The following is a 14,586-nucleotide window of genomic DNA, read 5'->3' as shown; positions in this document are numbered from 1 at the left end:
CGAATGTCGTAATGAAGAAACGTGAAATCGTTAGGTTAGAATCAAAATTTAAGAAGAAAAAAAATTAAAAAATACAAGAAAACTTAGGGTGCTAGAACTCATAAAAATGGTCCAAAAATACCCAGAATAGTTCTAAACACTTAAAAAATTGCAACTTAAACACGAGACCTTGCATTTGTTTGTATATTTTTTTTAAGTTTCGTCCTATTTTAAAAATGGAAAAAAGTACTTACGAGTTGAAAGTATTGTGCCTTATGCAAAAAAAATAAACAAATAAAAGTACAAACTTGTACGTCGAGAAATTTTTTAAAAAAATCTTTTGTTTATTCTACGTACCAGGACCCAAAAAATCCAACTTTTTTTACACGGGTTTCGAGTGTAAAATTCCAAAAGAAAACCAGCTACAAATTTAGTCGATTTCGATGTTATTCAGCTTCCCTTCGACGTAATTATTGTTAAACAAGATGTGGAAATTGTACAAGATTTAAATCTTGGCAGCTATCGTCACGTTGTTACATCATAGAAAATACTAAAAAATTTAGACTCATCAATTTATTGAAATTTGTGGTTATAAAAACTGTAAATTTGCATCGATCATTTGTCTGTTTTTTTCTGTTTTAATTAATTAATAAAACATAAAATGTGTATTGTGTTAACTCTTTCTTCGGACACCTCTAAACGGCGGCCATTTTTCGGGAACGTTTCTTCTAGAAATGCATACAAAACCTCCAAAATCTTCAGTAGTGTGGCAAAACTAAAGTTTTGCCACACTACTGAAGGTGTTACATGTAAGAGAAAACCCTGGTCAAAGACTGATCTTGTGCAAAAAATTTTGGTAGGGAGTTAAATGACAACACCAATTTGCAATCTTCTATAGAATTTTGCAGGTTGTTGCAAACTCAAATTGGCTTTGAGTGACCCTCAACACCCTATTCTTGAGGTCAAATCTCTCACCTGTTATCGATTTTAAGTACATTTATAATACTAAAATGTGTATACAAGTGTTCTGTGTTACCACTAACAATAGATAGCAATACAGAAAGATGCGGTGGTGACAGTGATATTCAGATTTCTGCTTAATGATGATTTCCATAAACGATTCATAAGGATGACAATGGAAAGAAATTGGATGTCTTCAAAAATGCATATACAGGTCAATCATCACTAATCTGGCATCACATATCCAGGTCTACTAATTTTGGCTAATGTAATTCCAAATTTAGGAGTGCTCAATGTTGCCAAATGTATTATAATTTGACAAGAATTTTCATTTGTGTTTGTTTTTCTTTATTAACCAACTTGTACTAATTTACAGGATATTTTAAAGATAAGCTGAGATGGTTGGGTTGTCTATTGTAACCTAACCATTGGTAATCCAGCACTCTACAGGTCCCAAAGATTCCAGATTAGTGATGGTCAACATGTAAGGTGCAACACTAATTTTTTCGTCGAGGGCACTAGTAAGAAACCTTTTCGATCGTCGAGTAGTCGGCCAACCCAAAATGGAGCGACAGAGTAGTGTGGGAAGAGACTTGACATTTCTAGATCGGACTCCATAACTTGAGACCGTAGTGAAGGAGAGTCTCTCAGGACATTTTTAACTTTCAACTTACACACTTCACATGTATCATTGTAGTTTAGATAACCTATATTACATTGGGAGAGTTTTATAATCTCATAAACTGACCAACTGGACGGATGAGGTAGTAAAACATCTACCTGCCACTTTGCAACTTGGGTTTTAGAGTTGTAGCATCAATAGACAATTTAATCTTGCTGTGTCAGATCTTATATGTCATCTGGCAGACCTGGTAAGTTAGTATCGAGCAAAGGCAGGCCATGTAACAGTGTTAACACCTCACATCAAGAAAATTCATCTGTAAAACTGATTTGGGCAAGATGCTGTTCAAAATTTGTCTATCTGACACTTATGACCTGCCTCTCTCTTACCGGTTGGATGATATCAAACTTCCCACTTTTGAGACTTTTTCTGCATTCTCTCTACATGGTCTTCCCATTTATATCTAGAGTCTGGTAATTAATTTATTTTATAAGATAATCTGGAAAATTTTAACACTATTTTTAGTCATTTTATTCCAGTTTTCTCTAAATTATAAAATGACTATTACTGATTGAAGAAAATCATTGACTCTCTCAGTAGAATAAACCTACTATGTTAATTGAAGCACTATAAACTGTCGTGCAAGAGACCAACTACAGGTATGCACTTTAATGACGGAAGTGTGTTTCGAGAAATATGATGTTAAGTGAATGTTATAGTGTACAGTATTATAAGTTATATGTAATATATATTTGCATCTACACATAGAAAAAGGTACAGGTGAACATGAATTTCTCAGCTCTATTATAATCTTATGGCACCTCCATACGTTAAGTGGCACATAACAGAGTTTTTTGGAAAGTAAAGGCCAAAGTGCAGGTTGAAGATAGGTGTGAAAGAAGACATTAGAGAAAAGTCAAAGGAAGAATGATCAAGAGATAAGACAACTTGGAAGAGAATTATTAAAAGTAGCAAGCCTGTGTAGAAATGACATCAAAAATTAACATTTCGTCTGCAAATCCATTTTCAAAACTAAGAACATTTTAGTGTTAAAATGCAAAAATTCATGGGATAATACCAAGCCCAATGTAAATGTTTTGGCCAAATCTAAATCGTTATTCTCGGCAGTGCAAACTTAACATTAATTATGACAATTCTAATCTTATAAAACTCTGTAGTTTGAAAGCTAAGAAACTTTAAATTTTCAAATATTAAGATTAATTTGCAATATATTGTTTGTACCTTCTCATATTATTGATGATAGAATATATTCTGTGCTCACAACTAGAACAAAATTGTTTTATATGCTTTCCTTTCTAAAAATTTGTATTGATCATAAACTAGTGAGTTTTCAAGAATTATTAACTAAGAGTACAGTACCATAACTATTCTTGATTCTACCCCTGAGGGATCCTCAATGAATTTTCATGTTAATGTGATAAACGAACTTACTTTTTGAGAATTTCTTTATTGAATGTACAATTGGTGATGAAATCAATGAGATGATTCAAGTAATGTTTCTCCTAATGTTACAAAACAGAATAATTTGTTGGTCCCTTCAAAATTAACTCATAAAAATTGTTCTATGGGAAGAATAATTGGACCGTTGTTCAGATGGGTCCCAAAAGAGAAGCAGTTTCCTCCGCCACCCAGTACGACGATTTCTCCAGTTTCTTCAACCAGTTCGCTGACGTGTTTGTGCAAGAGAACTGGATTCTCCGGATCTTGAATCTGAAATAAAAGAGATTGTCAATGCTCCAACAATATAAAAAATTCATTGTTTCTAAAATAATTCTGAGATCACATCTGAATCTGCTAGGATTCCTTGGAGCAGCAAGTGTCTCGATCATCTTGAGTGTCAATTAAAACAAATTCAGTTCCCTTAATATTGCTTGTCCCTAACAATTTATTCTCTAGCAAACACAACTATTAATTACCCCCTGTACTGAAAGTGAATGATGCTCCACCTACCACTGTAGACTTACTAAAAATTTTATTTTGGAAGTAATAAAATGTGGAGATGTCATACAAATTTCTCTGTTGATCATCATTTTTCTTATGCATGTTATCTATTGTATTGGAACCAGAGATTGCTCACTTTCAATGAGGAAAGAAGATAATTCTCTGTCGGAGAGACACCTGGATGAAATCTAAATGCCGTCTGAAAACAACATACGGGCACTGCCTGTCCAGATAAATACCCAAATGGGCAAACACCTGGATTGTGTGAAAGCAGCTATAGGTTAGATTCACTCTTCCGGAAACTGCAACAAATTATGCTTTTATGAAACAGCACCAAAGTAACTTACCGTGTGTGACAATATGCAATTTTCAGTTCTGCTTAAATTGCTAACATTTAATTAAAACTTACCGGAAGTCTCAGTTCGCGTACGTTTAGGGAAAGAAGGTCCACCACGGCCACTCCGGGAGACAATTCCGAGAAAATGTTCACTCCTCCCAACAGTAACAACTTCTCTTTCCAGATATGAGATGTATGAGAATATCTAACAATAAAAAACATAATAATTGAATAAATAAATAAATAAAATGACCAGGCTGTCATTGATATATAAAATATATTCACAAAATTGGAAGAAACAATAAATGTCTTCATGTTTTGTCCTTTTTAACACCTCAGTAGTACAATACAATAGTCTTTACAGAGGAGTTCTTATTTGAGGCTACTCGGCTGATATGCAAAACGTCTGTGCCATGCCCTGGAATTTTTAATTATAAAAAGTAAATAAAATTTATTTTTTATTAATTAATATATGGGATGAAACATTTAACCTGAAAAGGTAAAATATTTCTAAAAGGAAGTACTTGGATGTAAATGTTTAAAATAAAATGTGTTTGTATTGAAGACATAGAAGTAAATCTGTTACCCTTCTATATTTTTTATTGCATTTTCAAGGACATATCAAGGTCAACTTTTATTTTTAAATAAAAACCTATATTAGTCATAGTCATAGGATATGACGTGGTAGTCCGGTGTCTTGGCCCGCTAAATCACTCGATTTAACACCACTCAACTTTTCTCCGGGAATATCTTAAAGGAGAGGTATACAAAGATGTACAGTATCTACCACCCCAGAAAACATGCACAAATGAATGCTTGCGAAAAAATTCCCAAAGAAACCCTTTTAGCTCATCGCCAATCTTTTCTTGAACTATTAGAAATATATCGAGGTTTAAGGTCATCGTTTCGAATACTTGTTAGGTTAATTTATTCATTAAAATTGAATTTTTATGTATTACTAATAAAAGTATTAGTTTTTACTTTGAAAAAAAGAAATTTTATTAGCCTTCTTTTAAAATTTAAACTTCAAAAGTAAGTGATAAACAGAAAAACCTTTCAGGCAAAAGTTAGCATAGATTCAACTGCCACAACAAAAAATATAGGTTTTTATTTGAAAATAACAAATTGACCTTGACATCACCTAGAAAACATCCTCAAAATACACCCGTAAATACACCCGTTACCCTTCCATCGTCAAAATAAACATTTTATTTTCAACATTTCTCTCTCCAACATGTCATTTTGGAGATATTTCACTTTTTCAGATTAAATGCCTCATCCCGCCATTGCCCTGGAATTTTTAAACATTTTTGCATATTGAGGCATACGAGAACCCTCAATTAAAAGATCGTATGGCAGAGTTCAAACCGTTGTGTTCCTGTAGTGTTAAAAAGGACAAAATGCAAAGACATTGTTTCTCCTAACTTTGTGAATAAATTTTTTATAATAAATTAATATTCTGTATGGTTTCCATTTACATAAGTTTTAGTAAAAGTGTTGAATTAATTATAAAAATTGTAAAAACCAACATAACCCTTTCACCTTGATAAAACGTTTCTAAAATGCCGAAAGACTAATTTTATTGCATAACTATACAATTCTGCAGAACACAAGTTAGGATCCACTGGTCTAGGAAAAACAGGCATAAGCTTATGAGCCAGTTAATAAAGTAGATGGTTGTTATAGCCATTTACTCAATGGCCAATATGGTTTGGCCTACCATTCTGAGGACCCAGAATTGAATCTGGTCAGTCAAAAAACTCTAGGAATTTTTCATGAGCAATCTACCTGGATATGATAGGTCCTGTCTTTCACAACTCAGTTGCCTCATTAAGGGTGTGGATAATGGAAAAAGACCATCTTAGTGCCCACAAGGCAGAAAGAGCAAAAGTAAAACAAAACAAACTGCTCTTTAATGGAATACATAATGGTGTCGTCAATAGTTTTGAGTTTTCTTTCTAATGTTTATCCACGAAGTCATTTTGTCGCGTTCCAACACCTTCATCCCTTATAAAAACAAAATATTTCCTGAAGCGGGCCAGTGCAGGTGCCAATAGATAGTGTTTTCGGGAGGAAAGAGGAATTTTGGGCGAGGAGAAGAGAAGAAGCTATCCCGTGGACTGGTAGAGATGGTAGACCTTGTGGTTGATGATTGAGTCGGTGTCGTCCTTGTATGTTAAATGTGTTTACAAGGTTCTAGTGCATCGTCTGACTTAATTAACGAGCCAGGACTATGGTCCCTCACATATTCGTTCCTGTTTCATATTGTTGAATGCATTTATGATAGCATACACATGTATGTAGAATTTGAACAAATTAAGTGGATCAACAAACTACATTAAAAAGGTTACATTTTTATTATAAGCTGAACTCATCTGCATTATATAAAGAATTTTATGACAAAAAAATCCAACAATAGTGGATTAGATTGGTAATATCCAAATGCTTACTAAAATGTATAAAATAATCTTTTCCGACTTCTTCAATTAATATTTCCTCTACACACTTCATTTTTCTTACTGAAAGAAACAATGTGGGGAACCTTTCTATATCTGATTGATTGCCATTCTCAATGTACTTCACTGTCATCAAAGTAGAGCACTGTTGTAATATCCTTCACTATGGTGGGTGATTAGTAGTGAGAAACAAAGTGAATATAAATTGTTCCACCATCATGATGAAAGTATTATTCAACTGCTGCCTACCAATTAATTTTTCCATTAAACAAGCACATCTTTACATCTTTTCCAGTTGAAAATTCCTACTAACAGAGATCACACGTTTCTTAATGCATTTCTGTAAAATTCTCTAAGTGGAGCCCACATAATAAAAATCATTATTTTTTCTGCATAAGCTTATAATTCAAATGCCTGCCTTGGTTCCATTACTCAAAGACTCCAATGTCCTGCCAATAACAGGTGCTGTTCCAAACAAAATAAGAATTTGATAACACTAAAGTCAAGTCAATCTGTTATTACCTTGTATGTGTCTAACCCCACTCATTCTAATGCAAACTATGTTTCTAGCATATCTATTATTATAGAGAGAAACAAGTTCTTGTAACAATACAATTACAGTTCTTGATTACAAGAATGGTAATTGTATCAGTTGGTTCATACTTGACTTTTCTAAGGTCCTCAATTACCTCTATTATTAATGGAGTAATAAGATTTACAGTTTAAAAAGCAAATAAGAATATGTAACATTCACTCAATGGTGATGGTAGGAGCATAAGAATTTTCCAACAAATACCCAAGTGACCAGTCTGGCTCGTACAATTTTAACCTGGTAAGTGATCTGGGAGCAACTGCCCTTTTTGGGGGATATGAATTTTAAAAAGATGGTAGCTTTTGCTTTTTCCAGTTATTATGTAACAGAGGGAAAGTATGGCAAATCAGTCAAAAACTGATCCCCAAAATTTCTTTCGACTCGGGACTTTGAAATGTCAAGAAATGCAAAAAAAAAAATTGAAGTTTTTTCTCCATGTATGGATATTAGCGTGTACATGTGGGGGGGCAAGGTTTTTTCACCCACTTTCAAGCTTAATCACACCTGTTCCTTTTGTCAAAACTCTGAAATTTTGCAGGGGCGTTTGTGTATTAAAGGAAACGTTTCTAGAAATTTTCAGGAAAATCTTGGTTTGGGAGATACAACCCACCTCTTAATATGTCAAAAACTTCCAAATTATTCACCTTTTTTTACTTGTACAGATTTTTAATTTACCAAACAATAAAGGTATTTGTTTCAAAAACTTTATAATATAATTAATAATACAAAAGTTATTTTTAAATAAAATCTCATAAAAGATGGTGCACACCTTTGCTAATGTGTTTCTTAAACATATATAATTTTCGCCGGGAATTTTACGCAACTTGTTGCTGGATTTTTTTGTCCCCGTCTAAGGCTTTTCACTTTCACCATTATGCAGTTTATGGGATCATGGTCTAATGCCGTGGCTTAAGTTCTTAAAAGTTAGTCATCCGTCTTGGATAAATATAAGCTTTGCTTAAAGAAAACCAGCAGTTGATGGATGAACCCTTCAACTTGGGCAATAGATAGTTCTATATTTGAATTAACTGAGGATGTTCTAATGCAAGAGCAAAAACATTTCTATTCAAGTTTTTGCTTTGGTTTCCAGAAATAAGCACTTTTATCGACTCTAAACTTCAATGCAAACTTATGATACCATTATAATTACTGAAGTTTATCACAAATATGCACAATCTTAAGTTACTGTGCTTTAAATTAAATTATACTGCTAACATTTTAGATCGCTTTAAATGGCCACTGTGGAGTGAAATTCAAAACAAGTAAAAAATTGAACAACTTATTGAAATATCCTTTTAAAATTCTGACATTACAACATGTTTAAATGGAATTCCAATAAGTTGTTTGATTTTTTATTCTTTTTGATTTTGAAATTTATTATTTTAAATAATAAATTCTGAATACGGTAGACATTGTACAAACCTTGGCAAAAGTCCAACGAGCTGCAGCTCCCTCCAAGACAGAAATTCTAAATCTAAAAAGAAAACCGAATTCAGAGGTCGATCGTTCCGACCGAGACCGCAGGAGACGAGGACGCCGAAATTCCAAGCAACCGCCGAATGAGAATGCCTGGGTTCGGGAAAGTGCCGGCAATTTTCCACCTGAAATTTGGAGATAACCACAGATCAATAATTAATTTTTTCATATGCATCAACTGTTAATACATGGTCATTATCTACAGATGCTACAAATCTTTAAATTTTTAAATATCAAAAATTAATATTTGCAAGAGACATTAGATGAAAAAAATCAGTATCAGCCAGCCATGTCCTCTCCTTGTGAGATTGAAATACATATTGCCTGGAATTTTGTTTCTCAATGTGTTAAAAAGAGCAAGTCTAGCATCTGTTTAATAAAATCAGAATACAGTTATCAGACATTTCAACAGAAATTAAAAAAGAAGATTATTTGTTTATTGAAAAACAACTTTTTATCGATGCATTACCATTTGACAATACTAAACAATTCTTAAAAATACACCAAAGTTTCTTGCTAATGCATAAGGACTTGATTCCGACCCATTCTATTTCGTTTGGGGATTCTTTTGTATTTCATTATTCTATTTATTTTGGAGCATTTTATTTCGTTAAGGATAAACTACCGCACCTCATCCGGGCAAAAATTGAAAAAAACTAACTCTCCTTACTAAGATGACTGCTGGCGGCAACCTACGACGCCATCAGCCCAGAAACGATATCTGGAGGGACTTCCACAAGAAGTTAAAAGAATCATCTCCCACCAATTGTCATAGAACAACAACAAGAAAGCATAAAATCAATTGTAAAGGTGATGGAGGAAGATTACTAGAATTAAAAAATGTTAGCAATTAAGTATGTAAATAGGGTCAAGTGGGTGTATTTGTGTAGTATCACCCCAACTGCACTTTAAGAAGGTGGTAAAGCAGAGATGGAATGAGGTGATGCTAAGGATCGAGTAAAGGTCTTCCAGTTCCAGTAACAACATAGAAGTTCTTGATGGTTAGGCAAATTTGTAAGATTTCTTTGTGAATTTCATATTCTGATTGTCAGTTTTTGTGGAGATAAATATTAAATTATAACTAAGTCCTGAATTGTTGGGAAAGTTTTATACATATTTGTTTTTTAATAAATTATCTTTATAATATTTTGAAGTTTTCTCTAATAATATTTCTTTATTGTATATATTCAAGCTTTGACTAATAAATATACTTTGTTTCTAAATTGCGAAAAGACAAGGGTTCGACACAGCATACAGGCGATGCCCGTCTATGCTTCAACTACTACAGAATGATAAGGATAGACAAAATAGGGACAAACTTCTTGGGGTATACGCTATCCCACTAACAGATAATAGATGCAATAGGGAATTGGTGTACATTGGATCCACCAAAAGAGCGGTGGAAGTAAGATGGAAAGAGCACCAGAAGGACATTGTACATGGGAGAGCTACCACCTCATTGACGGTTTATGCATCGGATCCGGAAATCATCCCGGACTTCAAGGCCACGAAACTACTGGCTACCACTAAGCATGCTGATCAAATTCAATGGTTAGAGCAGATGGAAATTTATAAAGCCTTCCAATCATCCCAGCCGATAAATGCAAAGGACGAGGTGAAGTTATCGCTAGCATGGCAGGCTCTACTGCAAAAAGCGTAGACGGAGTAAAGGAAAGGAAAGATGCTGCTGGTCTTTTTATTGAAGGGTTTGAGCTGTTTAAGTTTTTAAGATTTATAAAGTGAACTTGGGAAGTGTTTTTTCGGGTAAAGGTTCTACAGAAGCTAATGAAACAATTTTGAATTTTCGAATGGCACGCAATTAGGAGTATTCGATTTGTCAAACACCAATTGGAGGAGAATTTAGGCTTGAAAATGGACCCAGAGTGGAGTCCGAAAACATTCGCCATAGAAAATTAATTAGACTTGCACCGGTTATTAGGTTAGTGTTGAAGATTTGTTTACAACCTGGTGTTTTTAGGAGTTTATTAGTACTTTGTTTGTGTTATGCATAGTAATCATTATTTTGAGTTTTGACTTAATAACAATTTCATTCCTATTTATTGCCTGCACGTATTTGGGCACCACATCCCGAAGAAAAGAGCAGTGTCCTAGCTGTACAAAGGCTAAAGTGCAAAAACACAGTGACAGAAAATCCTGCAATAATTTCTGATATTGCTAAGCATGTGCACAGACCAAGGGCAATCATACACCATATGATCAAACTAGACTTGATGTTAACTCTAATAAATAATTACTAAGCAATTTGGCAGGAGGCAAGCTAACAGGATCACCATCTCATGTGTGTACACACCATGTTAAAACATAAACTGACTGAGAGCCATTAAGAGCCAAGTGTGCTAAGTTGCTCCCAGTTGGTGCCATCAGTGACCAATATGGCTATATCCAAAAATTAGTCTGGAAGCAAAGATTGGAGGGAGGTCCACGTAGCAGAACTGCAATGCATCTGTATGGCAAGCAGGAGTTGCAAGTTCAAGTTCCGCTCTGGGCCAATCTTTTAATACAGAATAGTCTAAAATTTATATTATATTAATTATATTATTATTATGTTTAACAAGAAATGGTGGACCCGACAGCCTACGTCTGGCCAATATTTTTCATAACCTTATAGAGCCCAATAAAAAATCTGTCTACTCATTTAATTATTGGTTACACATGTCATTTCAAGCCAATCATCATTTATTTATTTAAAAATTATATAAATTTTCTAATCAAAATGCATTTTAGTTTTTTGTTTTGGTCTGACATAATGGTTTTCAACCTAGTTTTCATGACATCTCAGAATACTTATGGCATTTAAATCATGTCACATACACCAAAATAAGCCAGTTAGGGTATTGATTTTAAAACGAAAGACTGTAACCACTAGAATAATTATTCTTATATATTGGTATTGAAAATATCAACTGGAAAATCTTCAATATTTTTCAAAATTGTTTAGACACATTTAATAAAAACACTTACTTCTTTCCAAATTAGCATTTTCATATTCAACACAAGACAGTCTCCGAGAACTTCGCTTTCCAGATTGCATCCTCCAAATACGACGACGTGATCTATACCTAGAAACGGCAACAATAAGATGAGAAGAAATGGTCAAACTTTTTCTCATTTAACTATCGAATACGAAAATGTCAAGTAAACTTAAGACAGGAGGTTGTCCATCTGTCTTAAGTTTCTGAGAACAATCTTTTTCAAAATAAATATATATAAATATTAATTGTAAGTTGTTAATCTCCTTTACTGGGATAGCTAGATGGTCAAGACAATTATGGCATCGATCTACTGCTCTAAAGGATCTGGGATTGAATTGGGACAAAAAAACTCCAAAAATTTCTCTTCCTCTTAGATAATTTGGCATGCAATTTCTAAGAGGAAGAGGAAGACTAAAAGCACTACAGAAGTGACTAAAGCTAACTACAGTAGTAGAAGAAGTAATTAGCTTTAATCACTTCTGTAGTGCTTTTAGTTAATAAGCATCTGTTGCACATAAAAGTCCAAATTATATTAATAATAATCCGAATTAACCAGATTACTACCACATTTAACCAGCTTGTTTACACAGCGATTCTAAAGTTTCTACATACGGAAGGGGAGATCGAACAGAAGTGGAGCAATTTGAATCCCACTCCAGATTAATCTTTTCTTCCCCAATCACCTTAATTAAAATAATATAAAGCTAAAATAAGCAATATTTGCCAGATATAATCACCTATTTTGATAACCATTGAATTAAAATAATTAAATTAACAAACTTTTAATCTATTTCAAATCAAATTTACAAATAATACTCTCTTACCTTTAAAATTTACACTAGTAGTAGTGTGTCGCCATCGATTGAGAGGTTTGCATCCATTAGTAGGAAAAGACGAACATGTAAACTTTTTAGTATTACAAATAACATTCTGATCATCAAAAATTCTACTTGAATGCAAAGTTTCGATTCTATATTTCTCGACTTCTGCATCCGATTCGTCGGAATTTATTTCTAAATCAATACGTAGACTTTCATTCTGGGTTTTGACTGGTGAAGATCGTCCTCCCATGATAAGCAAAGAATTGCAATTCAAAGTAATCACAGATGAATGAATTATATCTGAAAAAGTAATGAAATTCTTACTTTAAATTATTAATCATTTATTTGGCTTATTTTGTATTTAAAACTAAGTATGAGTATAAAGTGCAATTACCTAATAAATGGCCATTAAAATAAATATTATAACACACATGATTCCCGGTCTTTGCATCGTACAAAACTAGATCGCCGAGTCGAAGATGTTTTCCTTCCCTTGTCCCGAATCCTCCAACGATTGCTATTAATTGATTTTCCATCAGAACGGATTTGTGTCCAAACCTATTGTCGTGATCGAGTTAAAAATTTCACCAATTTCAAATCAGACTACTAAAAGAACCCTTTGAAGATCCCTAAAAGATCTTCAAAGGTTCACCACACCTTTGAAGATGAGAACATTTGGGTAACATTTTCCATTCTAACCTCCCAGAGTAATCTGTTAATTGAATGTTGGAACTAAGTTTTTGAGCTAAAAATCAAAACAAAATAAAAGATTACTGATCGCAATTGATTTAGACGAAAGCAAGATTATAAAGATATACCTATGTCAAGAAACGGCAGTAGAGCTCCCTGACAGGCACAGACAAGAACGTAATGGGAACACTTTAAATGCCACTCTTCGAACTCATCAAACATCTCTATTCTCTTTACTCTGGATTTTTCTTCGTCGGAAAGACTTTCGTAAAAATCATTCATGGTAAATACACAGCACGAATCCCATCCCTAAACATTTTTAAAGTAATTAATATGTGAATGTCTGCATGACTGGTGTCACCATAGATAATATATGTCCAGTTTGCTAGACATTCATTATCAACGATGACGACAGACAAGCAGTACAGAGGCTTAGTTTTAAAGGTCTGTAGAGCTAGAACTAAGTTGGAGTTTATAGTTTGGTAATGTTAATAAATAGACACACAAGACAGAAAAGAATTACTTCTAACAATTGGCATACTTGACAGCAGGTTCTTCTTGGATACTGCAACCAAGAACACCATATTATATCTTCTTGGAAATGGACTTTAAGGACTGGAATCATTGTCTAGTACAGAAGAGGAGTAACTAGATTCCATTTCAGTACTTGATTTTTATTTATGCGCTCTGCTCTTGTCTAGTCTTGTGTTCAATTATACGAGCGCTAAGGTGGCTTTTCTTTTTCGCTAGACTTATTATACCATGATATAATAAGTCTAGCAAAAAAGAAAAGTCACCTTAGAGCTTGTATCACTGATTTTTTCATGCCAAAAATTATGCAGGAAGAGTGCACACACACAATATCAGATCTCTACTGCTGAAAACACACACACATGATGACGTTGACAATCTTAAAGTTTGAGACAGACTCTAGCTTCTCTACCGTAAGTAATAAACAATGTATCTGGTCACCAATGACCAGATACATTGTTTATTACTTATGGTTCATATTTATAGGAAGAAATAATACATTATCCTCTATAAGTGCTTCTTGAACACAATCACAGACCCATCACTTGGGTGTAAAGCATATAAAGCACCATGTTACAGTATTATATTTTCCTGATGTCACCAAGTCTTTCTTGTATTGTGACAGCTTTTGTTGTATTGTAAAATCATATTTGCTGCATTTAAACTGGAGTGTTAATAATTAGAAAATGCCCACCAGTGGCCAAATAGATAAAACCACCAAACACTGGTAGTTGATCATGGATTCACATCTCGCAAAAAGAAAAGAATAACCAAATGGAGTTTTCCAGGTTTTATTCACATTTGTGACACCTAAATAGGGGCCAGTTTCCCATAGAAAGTCTTCCCGAGAAGCATCCCTTTGGCAGATTGCACGAGAGTAGCATTGCCATATACAAATAATAATAATTAGAAAATACGTTAAAAGTAGAAATAAAATATATAATAATAATGTACGCATAATAAAAATTAACAATATTGTTACTTAAGCATATTAACAGATAAAATCAAGTAATTTTTTAAAATAAGTTAAAAAACAAAATACAGTGAAACCTTGCTAACGAACATAATTCCTTCCAGAATCTTACTCGTAATGCAAAACACTCATTAAGCAAAACAATTTTTCCCATATAAACTAACGTAAAATATGATAATGCCAAAAAAAATACT

At 33.5% G+C, this 14,586-nt stretch overlaps 1 protein-coding gene across 2 annotated transcripts in view; it reads right to left on the bottom strand.

Annotated features, from left to right (window-relative positions):
* Window positions 1-3,009: 3,009 nt before the first annotated feature.
* The window catches only part of LOC136988681 (tRNA wybutosine-synthesizing protein 4-like), a 36,378-nt gene continuing 24,801 nt past the window's right edge, over window positions 3,010-14,586 (bottom strand). For both annotated transcript variants that reach the window (XM_067286601.1, XM_067286602.1), the window contains 8 exons: window positions 13,017-13,197; window positions 12,856-12,943; window positions 12,593-12,756; window positions 12,202-12,498; window positions 11,367-11,464; window positions 8,331-8,509; window positions 3,933-4,065; window positions 3,010-3,292 (listed from right to left, as the gene is read on the bottom strand). In XM_067286601.1, coding sequence (XP_067142702.1) covers window positions 3,131-3,292; window positions 3,933-4,065; window positions 8,331-8,509; window positions 11,367-11,464; window positions 12,202-12,498; window positions 12,593-12,756; window positions 12,856-12,943; window positions 13,017-13,197 — 1,302 coding nt within the window. In that variant the 3' untranslated portion in view covers window positions 3,010-3,130. The remainder of the gene's footprint in view (window positions 3,293-3,932; window positions 4,066-8,330; window positions 8,510-11,366; window positions 11,465-12,201; window positions 12,499-12,592; window positions 12,757-12,855; window positions 12,944-13,016; window positions 13,198-14,586) is intronic.

Source organism: Centruroides vittatus, unplaced genomic scaffold (assembly GCF_030686945.1).
Source record: "Centruroides vittatus isolate TY-2023 unplaced genomic scaffold, ASM3068694v2 scaffold_384, whole genome shotgun sequence".
Classification (NCBI taxonomy): Eukaryota; Metazoa; Arthropoda; class Arachnida; order Scorpiones; family Buthidae; genus Centruroides; species Centruroides vittatus.
The sequence above is the reverse complement of the archived record's forward strand: the minus strand, read 5'-3'. Positions and strand labels throughout refer to the sequence as shown.